The 18355-nt window shown below is 51.7% G+C and overlaps 1 protein-coding gene across 1 annotated transcript in view; it reads left to right on the top strand.

Annotated features, from left to right (window-relative positions):
- The window catches only part of XXYLT1 (xyloside xylosyltransferase 1), a 195745-nt gene extending 177616 nt beyond the window's left edge, over window positions 1–18129 (top strand). Inside the window, exon 4 of the mRNA XM_068546475.1 lies at window positions 15486–18129. Within this exon, the coding sequence (XP_068402576.1) occupies window positions 15486–15882 (397 nt within the window). The 3' untranslated portion in view covers window positions 15883–18129. The remainder of the gene's footprint in view (window positions 1–15485) is intronic.
- The last annotated feature ends 226 nt before the right edge of the window (window positions 18130–18355 follow it).

The following is an 18355-nucleotide window of genomic DNA, read 5'->3' as shown; positions in this document are numbered from 1 at the left end:
CCCTGGGTCACTGCAGCAGCCCCCAGCTATCTGGCTGCTTCCAGCCCTGCCTTCTCCAGGCCATCCCTCGCCCAGCCGGTGACCTTCCTCATACACAGGCTGCCTCGCTTTAACCCTTTGTTATCCTCGGCATCAAGGTCAGCCTCCCTGACCTTCCTCACAGGACCCTTCCTAGTCTGGCCCCTGCCCGCCGCCCATCTCATCTCCAGCTGGGCTGGACTGCACTCAGTTCCCCAGGCCAGGTGCGCTGTGGCCCACCTCTGCTCTTCACCTGCCTGAGTCTTCACATCGGGGCTCCCATACCAGTTTCTCCAGGAAGGCTTCCTTGAACCCCTCAAGACTGGGTGAGGAGCCTCTCTTTTGGGGTCTTAAAGCTCCCCATTGCTATGTCATCCTGTCTCTTATCACTCAGAACTGTGATTGCCTGCTGGCTGGTCTGCATCCTCCCCAGACACTAAGCTCCACGAGGGTAGGAATCATAGTTGTCTTTCCTGTTTATTGTTGTATCCCAGGGCCTAGAATGGTGTCTAGCACATAGTGGGTTTTCAGTAAGTATTTCTTCAATTAATAAATGTGCCAGGCTCTCCCCTGGCACTTCAACTTAAGCCTCAAAGAGATCTCATTCTCTCAGGTTTACAGATGACCAACCACACTCAGAGAGTTTAGTAACTGGCTGGAGGCCCTACCTCTGGGAAGGGGCAGCCCTGAGACTGCAGCCCAGGCCTGACTCCACAGCCCCTGCTCTGAATCCCTATGCTTGTTGAATGGAACTGCAGGTCTGCAGTCTCTGCTGGACCCCCTGGCATGTTTAGAGACTGGGAGGGGCGTCAGTCCCAGCGACCCGTGCACGAGGAGCTGCCGGGATCCCAGGCCGTCTTTGAGGAGTTGTGTATTTTCTGAGCCAGACAATTCAGATAACCCCCTGGTAATGTTGCTCTTTGATTCAGCCTAGCTCAGCTGCGCTCTGAGCTGGCCTGTCAGGAGGACAGCTTGCTTTGTGGAATTCCTTCTTCTTCCCTTCTTTAAAAGAAAGAAAACAGCGAAGACAGCGCAGTGGAGTGCCAAGCCGCGGGGCTTCGGGGCACAGAGGGCAGCCAGCTGTGAGGGCACGCCGGCAGGCCGGGAACAAGCTGGGTGTTCGGGTGGGCTGGAGGCCAGGCCTGTGTGGCTCAGGTGTGCTCTTCACAGACGACCTCTAATGCTGCCGCCCTGCCCCGCACACGGCCCCCCCTGCAGCCCTTGCGTGAGGAGAGGCTTAAAGAGCCCCAGAGTTCTGCATCTGGGCCACCACGGAGTTGCAGGAGGCCCACACAGCACAGAAGGCATGGCTGCCTCCGGGCCAGCCCCGGGGTGAAGGAGGAGGCTGGCCCAGCCCGCCATCCAGGGCCTCTTTCCTGTGCTAAGCACATGGGCTGTGCCATCACCACCCCCAAAGGGCGAGGCTCTGAGGGGCCCAAGAGCATGAACTAAACCGGGCCAGCCGCTGGGGGAATGGTCAGAATGAGCCCAGGATGGTCTCCCTTCATCCGTCCTGGACTCTGTCAGCTTGTCACCATACACAGATGGCGGCTCATAAACGCCCACCACAGCCCACAGGCAGGGCAGGGCTCTTGGGGTGTGAGGGGCACAGGGAGGCGAACGCCTGCTCCCTTTCTCTCTGACTTCACTGCAGGGCCAGGGTTGAGGATGGGACTCTCTGACACTGGTCCCAAGTCACTGTCCCTTGCAGAGGGGCTGGAAAGGGGTGGAGCCTTGGGGGCAAACCTAGATATTCTCTCTCCAGAGCACACACCCCTTCTCTGAACCATCCTGCAGGGACCCCACTGAGCCTCCTTTTGTCCTCAACCTGAACTTCCAAATGACAATAGTTTCTTTGCCTGCTTGACCTCATGCAGGAGGATTTAGAATGCTTGAATAATTTAAGTCTCATGGGGATGGCCCTTTGTCCACATGAAGACATTGCAGCCACACAGATGAAGCATGGAGGGTTTCAGTGTTTTGAGAGAATTTGGGAGTGGCTGCCTCTGTGGCCTCCCTTTCTTACGCTGAGCTCCTTTGGCTGGCAGGATGCCCGTCGCAGGCATCGCCAGAGAGACTTCCCTGCCAAGAGCCAAGGTGAGCCGTCCCCAGTGTGGTGACTACTTGTCCCATCCTAAATGGTTCCTGCGGGACAGAGGTCTCTGTGTGATTCACCTTTGTGTCCTCAGTGACCTGCACACTCTAGGCCCCTGGGATGAGTCCCTGTGGTTGGGTTCCGAAGGCTGATGGGGTCCTGGGATTGTGTGCAGGGGTGGGGGGTTTGCAGAGAGCATCCTTGGGTGGTTAAACTTACTAGATGATGGCAAGTGAAGAACAGGCAGCAAGGGCTGACCTAGGTATTTTAGGGAAAGAACTGATGTACTATGACCCTAAAAAAGAGTGTGTTTTTCCTTGGTCAGAATCTGGAAAGCATGAGACAAAAGCTGAGGCTGCCATCTTGCTGGCGTGGGAGGGCCCTCAGGCAGCTTTGTGGTGCCCGGGCATGTGAGCTGTTATGTCTCAGCTGGGTGATCTTGTGCAAGTTGCTTCCACTCTCTGTGTTCCTGAGTGATCTCTATAGGTTTCTTCAGCTACGGGATTTTGGTTTCAGGGCCAGAGCCACGACTGGAACCAGGCTTCCTGCCTCTAAGTGCACCTGGGGCAGGGAGCACGCTGGCTCACTCCTGCTGTCCGTCTACCCTTACATAGCCTGCTCCATGGTTGGAACTGGCCTGACGAAATTCAGACCCCATCCCCAGTCTTGGCGTGTGGAATCCCCTATCCTGTCTTCTGCTCCACCAACCAGACCTCCTCTGAGAATCCATTCTCTGAGTTCTTTCTCACTCCAGCTCTGAACTTGGTGAGAGCACAGGAGATTGAGAGCCCACCCTGTAGGCTCCACACATTCATGGGCCCCTCTGGGAGCGCAACACTAAGCAGGGAGGGCACTTCCTCCTGCCCCCGCAGCCTCACCTCTGGGCTTAGCCTCACAGGAGGGCTGTGTGACCACAAGCACGTTGCTTAACCTCTCTGAGCCTTCCCTTCCTCATCTGTACTGACCATAGATGTCGTGAGGGATTGAGAGAATGTATGTAAAGCTGAGTAAGGGCTGCATGAGTGATGGCAGCTCCTCTTCCTCCTCATTATTTCAGGTGCGGCGCTTGGTCTGTACCAGGCTTTGAACAGATATTTACTGAAGACTTAGGGATATGGGTGAGAAGGAGTTGATGAGGACAGAGGCTTCTGGTGCTGGGGAAACTGGAGGAGAGACCCCAGGGGTCATCTCAATGGGGCAGGGGTGGGAACTGAGCCACAGAGAATCCACACTGCTTCTCACTGAAGGTGACGTGTGTCCTTGGCTTCCATCATCTCGTCTGATGGGATTGTTTTACCTGCGTTATCTCATAAAATCCTCACAACAACCCTGTTTCCATATGGGGAGACTGAAGCACAAAGCACTTTAGCACCTTGCGCAGGGTAGTGAGTAGAGCACCAGGATTTGAACGCGGACTGTCTGCCTCAGAACCTCTTAACCCCGTCATGCACCGGCACTGTTTTTCAAGTCAGTGGACAGCTAATGCATACCTGCCTCCCCCTCCACCCCAGACTGACCGCTAATCCCTGGGGATGGAAGGCGGCAGACCTGGGCCCTCCCTCCTGGCACCATAAGCGCCCTGCTTCCAGGAAGCCTCTCCCCAGCAGGCCCCCAGGACTGTGCAACGTGAGAAGGCTCAGCAAATATTAGCATAAAAATTTGCAAGTGGCCGTGCCACCTATTTCATGGCCATTTTCTTGATAAAATATCACTGCTACTCATGTGGTTTTCATTTCTTTATAAAATTGTTAAAAATACCTTTTTTTTCCCTCTGAGTATGATCGTCGGGCCAGCAGCATCAGCATTACCTGGGAGCTTGTCAGAAATGCAGCATCTGAATGAGAATCTGCATTTTCACAAGATCCCAGGTGAGTCTCTGGCATGGTGACATCTGAGAAGTGCTGTTGCCCGTGACAGGCTCCCGTGGGGCAGGGCCTGTGTCTGGCCTGTCGCTGTCCCCCCACGGTGCCTTGCCGTGGGCCTGACAGGTGAGAGGAGAGCCCCAGTGTTTGTGTCAACATGCCGATGACTTGTTTTACCCTTGACCAAGACCCGTGCCACAGTGTGTGGGACAGCGAGCAGGGGCAGGCAAAGGCACAGGTCAGCTGAGATGAAGTGGGACAGCTCACAGACTGCTTCTGGGCTTGGGAAGTAACACATCTTCCTGGAGCTCGGTTGCCTCTGTGCCCGGGTCAGCCACACCAGGGTGAAGGACACTGGGCTGGATGGGTGTTGAGCTTAGTGCGGACACAAGGTTAAATTCCACCCGTGCTCCTCCCCATCACCCTCACTGCACACGCCTACGTTCTGCTCACTGACCCGGAAAACACCCGGCATGTGTCCTGGGCACTTCTCTCCTGTGTCCCCTAGTGCCACGGGGCTGTTGGGAGCAGTGAGCCAATTCTGAAGGTGACTCTCTCTGGCTTTGTCTTCACCCTGATGAAAGTCCCTCCCTCAGCCCGACTTCTGGGAAAGGGCAGGATTGTGGAGCTGAGCTGGGGCCCCCTGCACGTGGGTTGTGACCAGCCCAGCCTGCTGGCTGCAGGCCCTGCAGTCTCCTGGTTGGTCCCAGGGCTCACACCAGATTTGAGCTGCTCCCTAGCAGTGATGTACAAGCCCCGCTACTTGGAAGCTAGGGGCTCTTCCAGAGCCAGCGCTGGGAAGGGCATTGTCCACAGGGCTGTGGGCACCACTGGGTCAGGTTACCATCTGCGGCTGTTCATGGCTCACCTTTGTCACACCCGCATCTCATCACAGGTGTGGATTCTAGAGCTCATGGGACCAATGTTTCTCCCTTGCCTTCTCTATCCTCACCCTGCAGGAGACCTGGCTCCCCCCGGTGAAGACCTGCATGGCCCCAGCTCACAGGGTCCGGGGCGCACTGTCTCCCAACTGCCTTTCTGAACTGTTGTTCCCCCACCTTCATCAACATTCCCCTCTTTTAAATTTCTGCTGTCTGATCTTACAGTCTCTTATTCTTTTGTTCATTCATTCTTTAATCCATTCATCCATCCATTCATTTGAAACTTAGTAGTTCTCACGGGTGTGCTGGGAATCAAATGCCCATGCTAGGCTCTCCTCAAGACATAAAGGTGAATAAGGCACATCCTGGTTATCAATCCAGAGCTTCCTCACGCCCTCGCTACTCCAGAAAATTCTTTCATTCATCTTTTATTGATTCCTTACTGCATTTCCGAGGGGCCCTCATAGACGATTTCTCTTTCTCAGGCCCTTCTTGCACCCCAGCTCCTCTATCTCCAGAGATGACTTCACCTCTTACCTTCCCAAGATTTAGAGTTGACCAAAAATGAGCTTTTAAAATATCCCCTGCTCCCACCTCAGAGCCACTGCACCTTCTTACTTCTTTCCCTCCTTCAGGCTCAGGTGCGTCCCAGGATTTCCCTCTTCTTGGCAGACTCTTCTGCCTGGCTCCTCTGACCTTGGGCAAATGTTTTATATCTTCCTATCACACTTATCTATAAAATGGAGATAATAGTTCTTACCTCATGGGTTTGTTACAAACGTTAAATGAGAACTTAAAACGGCCTGGCACATAATATTCACTAAATATTAGCCATTATCATGATTATCGTTCCTCAAAGTGCCACCCTGCCATTCATCCTGTTTCCTTTCTCTTCAGTCTGGCACACGCATCCCTTTCCCTTGGCTTGTGGCTTCGCTTCCCTCTCTGTAAATACGCTTCCCTGTGCCCTCTCTTTGCTGCCGGGGTATCTGCCTGCCCTGCCTCTGCTCCCCCTGCTCTTGTGTCCCCAGGGCCAAGTGTCTGGCCTCTTAGGCTCCATCACTCACCTCTCAAAGGTCTCGGGCACCTCCTGCAGCATTTCTGGGTCTTCATTCTCTGCGGCTTTCAACACTGTCACGTTCCAGGCATGTGGTGAGGTGCTGGGGGGCAGTTTAGACTTGGGGCGGGGGGAACCAGGGGAGCCAGGAAAGACTGACAATCTAGAAAATAAGGAGAGGTGGGCCCCAGAGACTCCCAAGGGGCCGACTGGCAGCTTCCATAGGGATGTGGTCAGAGGGGATCTGTCTCAGCTCCCTGTCCCTGGAGGAGAGTGCCTTCTTTTTTTTTTTTTTTAATTAAGTATAGTTGATATACAATGCTGTGTTAATTTCTGCTGCACAGCAAAATGATTCAGTTATACATATATATACATTCTCTTTCATATTCTTTTCCATTATGGTCTATCACAGGGTATTGAATAGTTCCCTGTGCTATACAGTAGGACCTTGTTGTTTTATCCATCCTATGTATAATAGTTTGCGTTTGCTAATCCCAAACTCCCAATACATCTCTCCCCATCTCCTCCTCCCCCTTGGCAACAATAAGTCTGTTCTCTATGTCTGTGAGTCTGTTTCATAGATAAATTCATTTGTGTCATATTTTAGATTCCACACGTAAGTGATATCATATGGTATTTGTCTCTTTCTGACTTCACTTAGTATGATAATCTCTAGGTCCACCCATGTTTCTGCAAATGGCATTAGTTCATTCTTTTTTATGGCTAAGTAGTATTCCATTGTATATATGTACCACATCTTTATCCATTCATCTGTTGATGGACATTTAGGTTGTTTCCATGTCTTGGCTGTTGTGAATAGTGCTGCTGTGAACATAGAGGTGCATGTATCTTTTTGAATTATAGTTTTGTCTGGATGTATACCCAGGAGTGCAATTGCTGGATCATATGGCAACTCTATTTTTAGTTTTTTGAGGAACCTCCATACTGTTTGCCATAGTGGCTGCACCTACTTACATTCCCACCAGCAGTGTAGGAGGGTTCCCTTTTCTCCATACCCTCTCTAGCATTTGTTATTTGTAGATTTTTTAATGATGGCCATTCTGATTGGTGTGAGGTGATACCTCATTGTTATTTTTATTTGCATTTATCTAATAATTAGCTACGTTGAGCATCTTTTCATGTGCCTGTTGGCCATCTGTATGTCTTCTTTGGAGAAATGTCTGTCTAGGTCTTTTGCCCATTTTTTGATTGGGTTGTTTGTTTTTCTGTTATTGAGTTGTATGAGCTGTTTGTGTATTTTGGAAATTAAGCCCTTGTTGGTTGCATCGCTTGCAAATATTTTCTCCCAGTCCATAGGTTCACTTTTCATTTTGTTTATGGTTTCCTTTGCTGTACAAAAGCTTGTAAGTTTGATTAGGTCCCATTTGTTTGTTTTTGCTTTTATTTCTATTGCCTTGGGAGACTGACCTAAGAAAACGTTGGTATGATTAAGTCAGAGAATGTTTTGCCTGTGTTCTCTTCCAGGAGTTTTATGGTGTCATGTCTTATAATTCTTTAAGCCATTTTGAATTTATTTTTGTGTATGGTGTGAGGGTGTGTTCTAACTTCATTGATTGATTTACATGCAGCTGTCCAACTATCCCAATACTACTTGTTAAAGAGACTGGTTTTTTTTCCATTGTATATTCTTGCCACCCTTGTCGAAGATTAATTGACCATAGGCATGTGGGTTTATTTCTGGGCTCTCTGTTCTGTTCCATTGATCCATATGTCTGTTTTTGTGCCAGTACCATGCTGTTTTGATTACTGTAGCTTTGTAGTATTGTCTGAAGTCTGGGAGTCTTATGCCTCCTGCTTTGTTCTTTTTCCTCAGGATTGCTTTGGCAATTCTGGGTCTTTTATGGTTTCATATAAATTTTAGGATTGCTTGTTCTAGTTCTGTGAAAAAAAAGTCATGGGTAATTTGATAAGAATCACATTAAATCTGGAGCAGAGTGCCTTCTGGTGGCAAGGTGCACAGAAGGGGGAGCCAAGTGGCTAGCTCCAGTGGGGCTTGAAGAACCCTGAGGCCAAGGTGACACTCTCATCATGGCTGTTGAAATTATTGAGGGTGCCCTAGGGATGGAGCAGAGAAGAAGAGGGTATGGATGGTGGGCAGAGGTGGCGAGCAGGAGGCGAGGAGGCAGCTAGACTGATGGTGTGGCTGCAGTGCACGGTGGGGGGACAGCTCTGGAAGGGTGTGTCAGGGGAGGCAGGGTGCATCCCTGCAGTCTGGGGGAGTGGCAGCAGGATTGGTTTCTACTTGGGGAGGGAGGGCTGGAGATACTTAGTGCTGTCTGGGGTGTCATTCTGTCCTGATCAGTGTTTGTTCAAATGGGAGGCAGAGAATGGGCAGTCGGTGTCAGTAAGAGGGTTTGGAGGGCAGCACCTGGGGAGGGAAGGCCTGGAGGCCCACTGGATTGGATGGGGATGAAGGGGTGAAGGAGGAAGGCTGGGGGCACTTTGGGCACCTGGGACACAGGGCTGGGGGATGCGGGGTTAAAGTGCACACAGTGGGCCTGCAGGTCCAGCTGGAGGTCGGTGCGGCTCCTCAGGGGGTCCCACAGCAGATAGAGGGCCCCAGGGCCCACGTCAGTGTGGGGGACGGGCGGCTCGGCTACTCAAAGGTCCTACCTGTGTCCTCGCTCCTCGTCCTCCATTTGCTAAATGTCAGCACTCTCCAGAATTCTGTCCTGCCTGCTTTGCACTGTGCTTGTGACACACCTGTGTCCAGCTCCCTGCTGGGCATCTGTTCAAGACTGAACGTGGTCACTCCCCTCTGCATCCTCCCAGCCCCGCCGTGCTGTTGGCGGCTCCACCACCCCTGTAGTAGCCTAGGCCTGAAGCCCCTCTGAGCTCCGTCTGCCTGGCTGAACCCTGCAGTGCCTCTTCCCCCATCACCTCTGGCCCTTGTGCCTCCCCCAGTTCCTCGCCATGCAGCCCTCCAGGGCCCAGCCCAGTGCTGGCACCTCAGTGCTCTAGAGCCATTTGTCAGATTGAGTGGTGATGGGTTCCCCAGCCCCACCCACCTGTTCACAGCTCTAGGACAGCAGGTGTGGGAGGACAGCCGAGACGTCCGGCGGGCCGGGGAATGGCGGGAGGGCCAGGGTAAGGGACAGATGCTTTAGGGAGGGGAATCCCACCCCTCCTGAGGGCACGGGGGAGCGGCTGGCGCCCTGGTGGTGCTGTGCCAGGGGAGGCCTCAGGCCCACTGAAGCCGCCCATAGGGCTCCAGAGCAAAGGAGGACTGGGGGCGTTCGGAGGGCTGTCCTGCAGCAGGTCAGAGCCTTGCCGGCAGGGGCGTTCACGGTCCATGAGTCCAATGTTCTGCCAGGTTTTAGAGTCTCACAGAGGTGGACGGATCGTAGCCGGTGCTGCTTTGGTAACGAGACAGACAGTCATTCCAGACTCCCTGGAGCTGGAAGCCGTGTCGAAACAAAAACCTGCAGACGCCTGGCTGGTGGACGAGGGCTGGTCCCTAAGATACCACCACACCCTGAGAAGAGCCTGGCAGGGAGGGCATCTGCCTTCGGTGGCTGAGCACCCATGGTGACAGCCAGGACCACTCCTAGGGGCCTGGCGCTGGGCAGGGTCTGGCAGGTGTTTGCTCCTGGAGTCCAGGACGGCCCTAAGGGGTGTCTCATCCCCATCCCTACGTGATCGCTGAGCAAACCAAGGCCCTGAGAGGCCCAGGGGCTCACCCCGCTGGTCCCTAGCCCAGGCATCCTGGGTCCAGGCGCAGCCCCCCAGCCCCACCCCAGGACCGCCACCGCTGGTGTGTTCACACCCGGGTCTCAGCTCCTTGCTGCACTGCCTGTTTCCTGAGGGCAGGGATGTCCCACTCACCTCCGCATGGGTTGGGTCTGTTAAGTATCTGAGTGATCAGCGATTGACCTTCTCAGTTCAGTGTGCTCTCTGGTGTTCCTGTTCATCTCATGAAGAACTAGGAGACATGGCAGGGTGGACTTTCGGGCACCTCTCTGCTGACTGACCAGTGCCAATGAGGGGCCCCTGTCAGTCCTACCACTGATAACCTGTGTGACTTTGGGAACATTTCTTACCCTCTCTGACCAGCAGTCAGAGACCTCCCTGCTTCAGGCCTTGCCAGCAGGAGATCCTAACAAGGGTCAGCTGTGACTCTCGGTGGTAAGAAATGCCCTAGGGAAACAGGCACTTTAAAGCTTCGCAGGGCCCACAGCTCCATGCGGTCCACGCCCTCTCCAGTTTGATACCACAAGACAGTGGTTCCCCTAGAGAATGAAGGGTCAGCGCCCGTCCCACAGAACCTCAGCCTCAGCCCGAGGCAGGGTAGAGAGACAGTGCCACTGCTGTGAAATCATCCCCACATCCCCTAGAACTGTCCCCTGTCACCTCGCAGGACCGGGGCTGGGTGGAACGCTGGGCCGCCTCTGAGCATGGCTCTTCACTCCTGGCCTTTCCTCTCTGACGACTGGAAAACAGGGTCCCTTCCAAGTCAAACAAGAGCTGATTGGGCCTGGTACACAAGCACGGGCATGAGGGAAGTAGTGTTTCCTGATTCCAGTCTTTGCTGATTAGACGGCGAGCTTTCCCCGGGTGGAGGCCGGCCTCCCTTGCTCCTTAGAGACTTTGCCCTCGACTCTGAGGCACACTCGAGGGGTGAGCCACGGTGAGATGTGCCGCGTGTGAGGCCGTCCTTGTGAATCCCAGACCTACAACAGGGCCTTCTCAGCCTGAGAACCTACGGCTTGAACTCAGCCTGAGTCAGCACAGGCTCCCAGACCCTTCCTGAGGGGTGTTGTGCAGACTGCCCGGGCCCAGTGTGTGTTCCCATCTTTGCTTCTCCCTGCTTGGAAGTGAAAGTAGAAAACTGAGCCTTAGGAGCTGAGAAAGGCCAACCCAGGACAAAAAAATCATGAAGAAACAGGGAGGCAAAAGAGTCTGTGATTTGGGGTGGTGTGCGGGGAGGAGGAAGGGACGATTCACGGCAATGTGGGTCCTTTTCTGGAGGACGTGAGCTTTAGGTTCTCAGCCAGGGCCTCTGGTTGAGAGACTTGTTGGAGTGACCTTAGCAATGGTCATCAGAGGAAAGACCTGAGGGAGGAGATGGCTCTGCTTTTTCAAAACTATAATACTTCAAACACCCCTTCCTGTAAGGATGGGTTTTCCTCACTAGAACTAGTCCACTAGCTTTTAATAGTCCTTTTTATGATTATTAATTAGGACGTATTCGATATAAAAAATTTAGAAAATGCATCATCCATAAGTAGAAGAATGTGCTTGAAGGCTCCTCGCTTGTGCTTTCCCAGCAAGCCTCGTCGACTTCTGGAAGGACTCGGTATTTACAATGGACCACCTGCACGAGGCCTCGTTTTACAGTTAAGTTTATTTCTAAGGGGGAAGAAACCTTATCCCCTGTAGTGTGGGTCTCCAGGTGACCGTGGGGGTGGCAACAAGACTCCACACAGGCCCAAATGAAACAATTAGGCAGCACCACATGGCTGGGCTGTAGCCATGGAGGTTAATCTGAGAAACTTCTGGAAGCTCTCAGAACCGGATTCCTTCATTCATACAGAAGTTTCCTGCAGCCTCAGCATGTGCTACTGGCAGTGCCCTGTGAATATACATGGTCAGCCCAGGCCCCGTGAGGAAGGCAGGGGTCTGGGGTGCTCCGTGACCACCACCCTCCAAGCCAGCAGTGGCTGCATCACCTAATGGCCTGGTCCCCAGCACCCGTGGCCTTGGGGTCTGCCAACCAAAGTCAGAAATAATATTGAAATCCAAGTGCTGCTCCTTGGAACGTTAGCCTGTGGTGGAATCTGAAGTAGTCAAAGATTAAAGGGACCTTGGAGATCAGAGGCCCTGGATCCGAGTGGGGGCCCTGCCCCTGACAACTGAGGGCCTCTGTTCCCTCTGTTAAAATGCACGCAACAATGTCCCTGCACTGCTAGGAGAGAAGTGAGGTAGAGAATTGTAAGAGGGCTTTGCAGCCCGCACGTGCTGCCGCGGGTGTGGAATTGGGGACCCCACCCCGTTAGGCTGCTCCACGTGGGATCAGAGCCCCTTACATGAGTTCTCATCCCTTCCGCGTCCCTCTATCATTCTCTACCCCAAGGCTAGCACTGTTCCTCCACAAGAACCAGCTGCCGTGGAAGCCAGAGAAACCCACCATTCCCCTAAGCGGCCGTTCTGCTTTTCTGGGTGCATCTTGGGGTAGTAGGAACACTTTAAATAACAGCAGTAATTTTGTACTTAGAGAATCATTGGTTCATTTTCAGGCTGTGTTTCTGCTTCAGACACCCCAGGCAGCTTGCATTTCCAATTTCCTTTCCCTCCCTTGCTTCTCCTCACAAATCATAATGTGCTGATGTCCCAGACCTGGTTCTTTCTGGCTGTTTGTTATCAAATGCCTCTTATGTCTTGATTAAGCAGTGGTCCTAGGCAGCATGTTCCCAAAGAGCCACCTAGGTTATGGTCTCTGCCTGGAAGGATGTTCCATCTACCTCTCTGCCTCTGGCCCTGCCCTCCGGAGCCCAGCAAGTTCAGTGCCAGGTCACTCTTGTGTAGACAAGAAGATTTGGGGGAGCTTCCCTGCTGAGGTTGGTAAGGGCGTCCCGGGGCTGCCGATGGCCCTCTGCTCCCCAGCTTGCTCAAGAGTCGAAACCCTTCTGAACCTTTCTCAAACATCTGAGCACCCTCTCGTGGGTCCCTGCTCCTCACTCTCCCCCACAATAGACCTGGCAGCAGGGCAGAGGTGGATCCAGGGCTCAGAGAAGCAGCAGGTTTTTTCTCGGCAGCAGCAACTGTCCTGACCTCTTCCTGCCCCTGGTGCCAGATGACATCGAAGGCCACATAGCCTGAGCTGCACTGACCTTTTCCTCAGTCCTTATCGTCGCTTCATGGTTCCTGAGGCGCTGCTGTGCCAGGTGCTGAGGAGGCAGAGGCGATGGCGGTGCTGGGAGACCTCACAGACGTGACCGCCACGCCCACACCACCAGCCCGTGCCACGTTCCCCTGCCCGTCCTCTGAGAGGGGAGGACAGAACCGTGGGGGAAGTACAGAAGGACCGGTGGGCTTGATGGAGGCATGAGGTGTCCAGGGGCTCCATGAGCACCGGCTCTGCCTCTCCGCTGCCGCCATCTCCTTTCCCCCGGGTCTCTCCTCCCTGGAGAATGAATCCAGTGCCTTGGCAATAGCACGACCCTCCCCTTAAAAAAGATAGCGGGAGAGAAAAGCCCTGTACCTAAGGTGACACATAACTTGTAGTCTGAACCCAAACATTTCAATGGATGACCCACCGTCCTGGTTTGCCTGAGACTAGGACAGTTTCTCAGGACATGGGACAGCTGGTCACCTGCTTTTGCGAATGAAAGGGTACATGACTATTCATTCAATTTGCAATACTTTGATTTTCCTTATGATTTCTTCTTTGGCCAGTGGATTGTTTTAAAGGTGTGTTGCTTAATTTCCAAATATTTAGAAATTTTCTCTATCTATCTAGTTTATGTCAAGTGCAATTCCATTTTGGTTAGGGGGCATTCTTTATATGATTTTTAACTTTTTTCAATGTATTGAGACTTGTTTTGTCATCCAGCATATGGTCTATCTTGGTGAGTGTTCCATTTGCAGGAGAAAAGAATGTGTGTTCTGCTGTTGTTGAGTAGAGAGTTCCACAGATGTCGACTAGGTCAAGTTGGTTGATAGCTTTGTTCAGATCTTCCACATCCTTTGTCTAGTTGCTCTATCAGTTACTGAGAGCGGGGTAATAAAATTTCCAACTAGAATAGTTTTAAAAAAAAAAAAAAAAAAAAAAAAAACCTTGCCTGGTCTGAGGGTCCCTCCTCTACCATGCCGTGGTAGCCCAGGTCTATTTGGTAGAATTTTAGCTGGTTTGCAACCTGTTCCTGAAATTAACCATTTGGAAGAAATATGGTAAAATGAACTAACAGTTGTCAAACTGCATTCTAACCCCGCTATGATCCCATCACTGCAGGCTTTAGTGGCTAGAAAGATCTAGCATCTCTGTTTGCTTTGGAAGCTTATTTTTGCCAAGGTTGTTATCACCAAGTAGGCACCAGAGCTCTGTTCCACTCACAGTCCAATTATGGTGAAATTCAGACAATGAACCTGTGTATTCCACTTGTAAGAATGTCCAAATGGAATGCTTTACCCTGGCCAGGAGCAAACTCTCAGCCCCCTTGTGATATGCGAGACCTCAAGGAAGCTTTCTCTCTTCCCAGACCCGGAGAAATGTGTTGAACTGGAAAATGCATCGGGGTGGCCCACCCCGGGTCAGGCCTCTGGTTTTCTTTCCCATGCGCCGTCCACTGCACAGCTCCTCCCTGTCGTTGGTCAGGAAGCTGCTCTGTGGGAGGCCAGAGGGTGGCATTTCCAGGCCGGGGGCAGAGCTGGTTTTGCTATGCTGCATCCCCCATCCTATAGACTCTAGGGAAGAGGTGAAGCTGGTATAACAGGTGGGATGGAGCCTGATGCAGGACACGCCCCAGCCCACTCCTGCCCTTGCCCACGACAAAGGGCCCTCCGTCTTTCCTCCTTCCTCCAAGTCACAGGCCCCTCTGCTGTGATGGCATCTCTGCAGGTATGGAGGCTGGGTCTCTCTCTGCCCCTTCCTGTGCCCATTCTGTGCAGGAACTTGCTGTTAAAGAGGCTAGAGAACAGAGTGGCTCATGCTCTAACCTTGTCACCCACGGGGAGGTTTCTGGATCTGACTTCCTGTCTCCAGATGGAAACATGTGGATAAAGGACCTAGGAGGGGGCCCTTGGCTCTAACATCCAGTGGACTTAGAGCAGATTTCTAAATCTGCCTAGAGAGAGAGAAATTGAAATTGAGCGGACCTGCTCTCTAAAATTGCTATAATTCTACTTGGCTGTCCCATAGCCACTTTCACTTGACCCATGGGTAGACCTGAGCTGTTTCAGAAATGCTAGGCATGGGGTTTTAATGAGTGAGACTTGTTCTGAAGCAAAAAATGATTTTATTCAGCCTGTGTTTAGCTCCCTATGTCTTTACCTGATCACCATTCAGAACTGTTTCCCAACTTTTCTCTCTCCTCTCCTTTTCAAGATCACAGACAAAGACAAGGGGGTGGAAAGTTCCACCTAGATTGTTACTAACCTCAGAAACGGACGCTGGAGCCGGATGCCTGGGTTGAGTCCCCGCTTGTGCTCTTTGCTGATTGTGTGACTTTGGGGAAGTCTCTGAACCTCTCTGTGCAGTGTCCTCAGGCGTGAGGTGACGTGTTGCCTCTGAGAACACCCGTCTCGTAGGATGCAGTGCCTGGTGCTCACGAAGTCTGTACAGATGTGATTGATGGAGATGATGATGTCATCCTGAGGGTGGTGGGAAGAACGTGAGGCTTGGACTTGGGAGACTCAGACCGGCTCTGCCTCTTGCTGGCGGTGTGACACAGATTCTGAACCTCAGAATGTCTCAGTTCTCGTAGCTGTAAAACGAGTGAAAATGGAACCTCCCTCCTGGGTGGTTGTGAGGACCCGGGGGAACAGGACTGGCAGACTGTTCCCCCCACCACACACACACATCAGGCTAAATCTGTTCTCTTTCCCCTTCCCAGGCACACATTCTGGCAGTTCCGTCATGAGAACCCCAAGACCCGGGTCGGGGGCCCTCCCCCTGAGGGGCTCCCCGGCTTCAACAGCGGGGTGGTGCTGCTCAACCTGGAGGCCATGCGCCAGTCCCCACTGTACGGCCGCCTGCTGGAGCCGGCACAGGTGCAGCAGCTGGCCGACAAGTACCACTTCCGGGGTCACCTCGGGGACCAGGACTTCTTCACCATGATCGGCATGGAGCACCCTGAGCTCTTCCACGTGCTGGACTGTACCTGGAACCGGCAGCTTTGCACCTGGTGGAGGGACCACGGCTACAGCGACGTCTTCGATGCCTACTTCCGGTGTGAGGGCCACGTCAAGATCTACCACGGGAACTGCAACACCCCTATCCCAGAGGCCTAGGCGCCTCCTCGCCCACCATGCCCTCGGGCTCGGGATCTGGGGAAGGAGAGGGGCGCCTCTAGGACAGGCCCGGGGCAGTGTCTGAACTCCTAGAGAGACACTGCAGGGACGTCCTTGTGATCAGGTGCTGCAGCTCTCCCAGCACGGGTCGCTGTCCTGAAGCCATTCCAATGATGACTGGACCCTTTGCCCCCACTGGTGCTCTGGACCCTTTGCCTCCAGGGGCCAGGCGTCATGAAGGACAAACACATAGACCTCTTCCGGTGGGCTAGGAAGCGAGCATTTGAAAAGAAGGAAGAAAAACAAAACGGTGCCCCTTGCCTTCAGCCCCCAAAGAATGGAAATCCTTTTAAGAACTGGGCTTTCTTAGACCAAATATAAACTTATTTTAAATCGATAGGCGAGACAGAACAAACAGTACTGCTGTAGCTCCCAGTGAGCTCTAAATGCACGAGCCAGGGTTTTAACAACCAGCCCAGAGTTTAAGCATCCAAAGGAATGCTAGCCTTCCACACGCGCGTCCTAGGAGGCTGTGTGGTTAGTCTCACGATGCTCGTGGCGCCTGGTGGAGATGTAAAGATCCCATCTCTTTGGGGAGGGCCTTCAGCAGCACCTGTGGCCCACATAAGAAAACTGGTCTCATTATTTTAACCTTCACAGCATTTACCTCCCAACTGCATCACAGAACCTCATTATCCCTTATTCATCTGATCCAGCTCCAGGTGACCAGACTCTGCTCTGAAATCAAATCTGCCATCAAAGAAGAGATTGGCCACCCGCAAGGACAGGTGATGGAATTGTCTGGATTGGGAAGACTCATTCCAAAGAGGAGCCCAGCAGTGCCCGAGTGTAACCGTGTAGCTTGGAAGGGCTGTTGCTCTTAGACTTAACAAGCATTCTAGTCTCTTTCTTTGGAAGACTCATCCTTGTGACTTTATTGCACCAGGTCAGACCCTATACCTTACAAGAAATTAGGCTGTCATTACTTGACTTCTGCTTTAATGAGTTCTCCTGTAAGTGAGCTACAAACACGAAGCCTCTATTGGTCCATTTTGTATAATCCACCTGAGGTCCTTGGGGAAGAAGTGTTGTTGCATTTTCATCTTATTTTATTTCAATTTCATTTATTTTATTTTTTTCCACCATGAGTGAGAATAGCTAATAAATAATCTTTGAGGACACAATGATTTATGCTGTTTGCTCTCTGATCACAGTTTCCCGCTACCTGAAGGATCTGAATCAAGAGTGTGATCGATGTCATTCAGAGTCTCCCTTCCCACGTGATTAAGCTAATAAGTGTGCTCACAGTGGGTCTCTGGGGCCTAAGGGGGACTACGTCTGAGAAGGTTATATTGGGCTCAAAATGGAGAATCATTTCATTTCAGGTATTGACAAGCCGGTCTAATTCTGGGAGCAAAACCCACCACCCCATCCCTTCTCATCTGCTTACCCCTAACTGTCCGCCTACATCATCCCCTGATGAAACGGAGCACATGTCTCTCCTAACTCTCAGCTCTGACAGAACGGGTCTGTCCTCTTAGGGACTTGATTTCCTATTTATTGCTACCAATTATTATTATTATTATTTTTTAGTGGTTTTTGAGAGACGGCAATTTTATTTATTTATTTATTTATTTATTGGCTGTGTTGGGTCTTTGTTGCTGCGTGCAGGCTTTCTCTAGTTGCAGTGAGTGAGGGGCTACTGTTTGTTGCCGTGCACGGGCTTCTCATTGTGGTGGCTTCTCTTGTTGTGGAGCATGGGCTCCGGGTGCACAGGCTTCAGTAGTCGTGGCTCACGGGCTCTAGAGCACAGGCTCAGTAGTTGTGGCGCACGGGCTTAGTTGCTCCGTGGCATGTGGGAGCTTCCCGGACCAGGGATTGAACCCGTGTCCCCTGCACTGGCAGGCGGATTCTTAACCACTCTGCCACCAGGGAAGTCCAATTGCTAGCAATTACTGAATGTCTGCTGTGTGCCAAGCATTGTATTATGTGTGATAGTGACACACTATCACTGATACTTGTGAAAACCTCATTAAGGTAATTCAGATTCTAAAATTTATTGTAATAAGAGATGTGGACAGAGAGTCACTGTTTATCACAGGCTTTTTTATAATAGAAAAAAATTGGGAGCAACTGAAAATGCTGAATAGGGGAGTGGATAAATAATGTGTGTTACAGACATATAATGGAATACTTTAGGCATTAAAAATCATATTTTTGAAAAACGCCTTGGAAAATGCTTATAATATGCTATTAAGTAACAAATGCAAAATACAAAATTATATGCATAGTATGATCCTAATTTTATTTTTTAAATTACGTATATGTATATGTAAATATATAAAGAGACAGAGAGCCTGCCTGTTCTGCTGTATTTCATTAGCTCAACTCCTAAAAAAAAATCATGTGTTTCAAACACCACATTTAAAAAACCAATTATTTTAATGGGGAAAAAAGTGAGTGGAACACTGGA

The sequence above is a fragment of the Eschrichtius robustus genome, chromosome 6 (assembly GCF_028021215.1).
Source record: "Eschrichtius robustus isolate mEscRob2 chromosome 6, mEscRob2.pri, whole genome shotgun sequence".
Classification (NCBI taxonomy): Eukaryota; Metazoa; Chordata; class Mammalia; order Artiodactyla; family Eschrichtiidae; genus Eschrichtius; species Eschrichtius robustus.
This window is presented reverse-complemented; position numbering and strand designations above follow the sequence as displayed.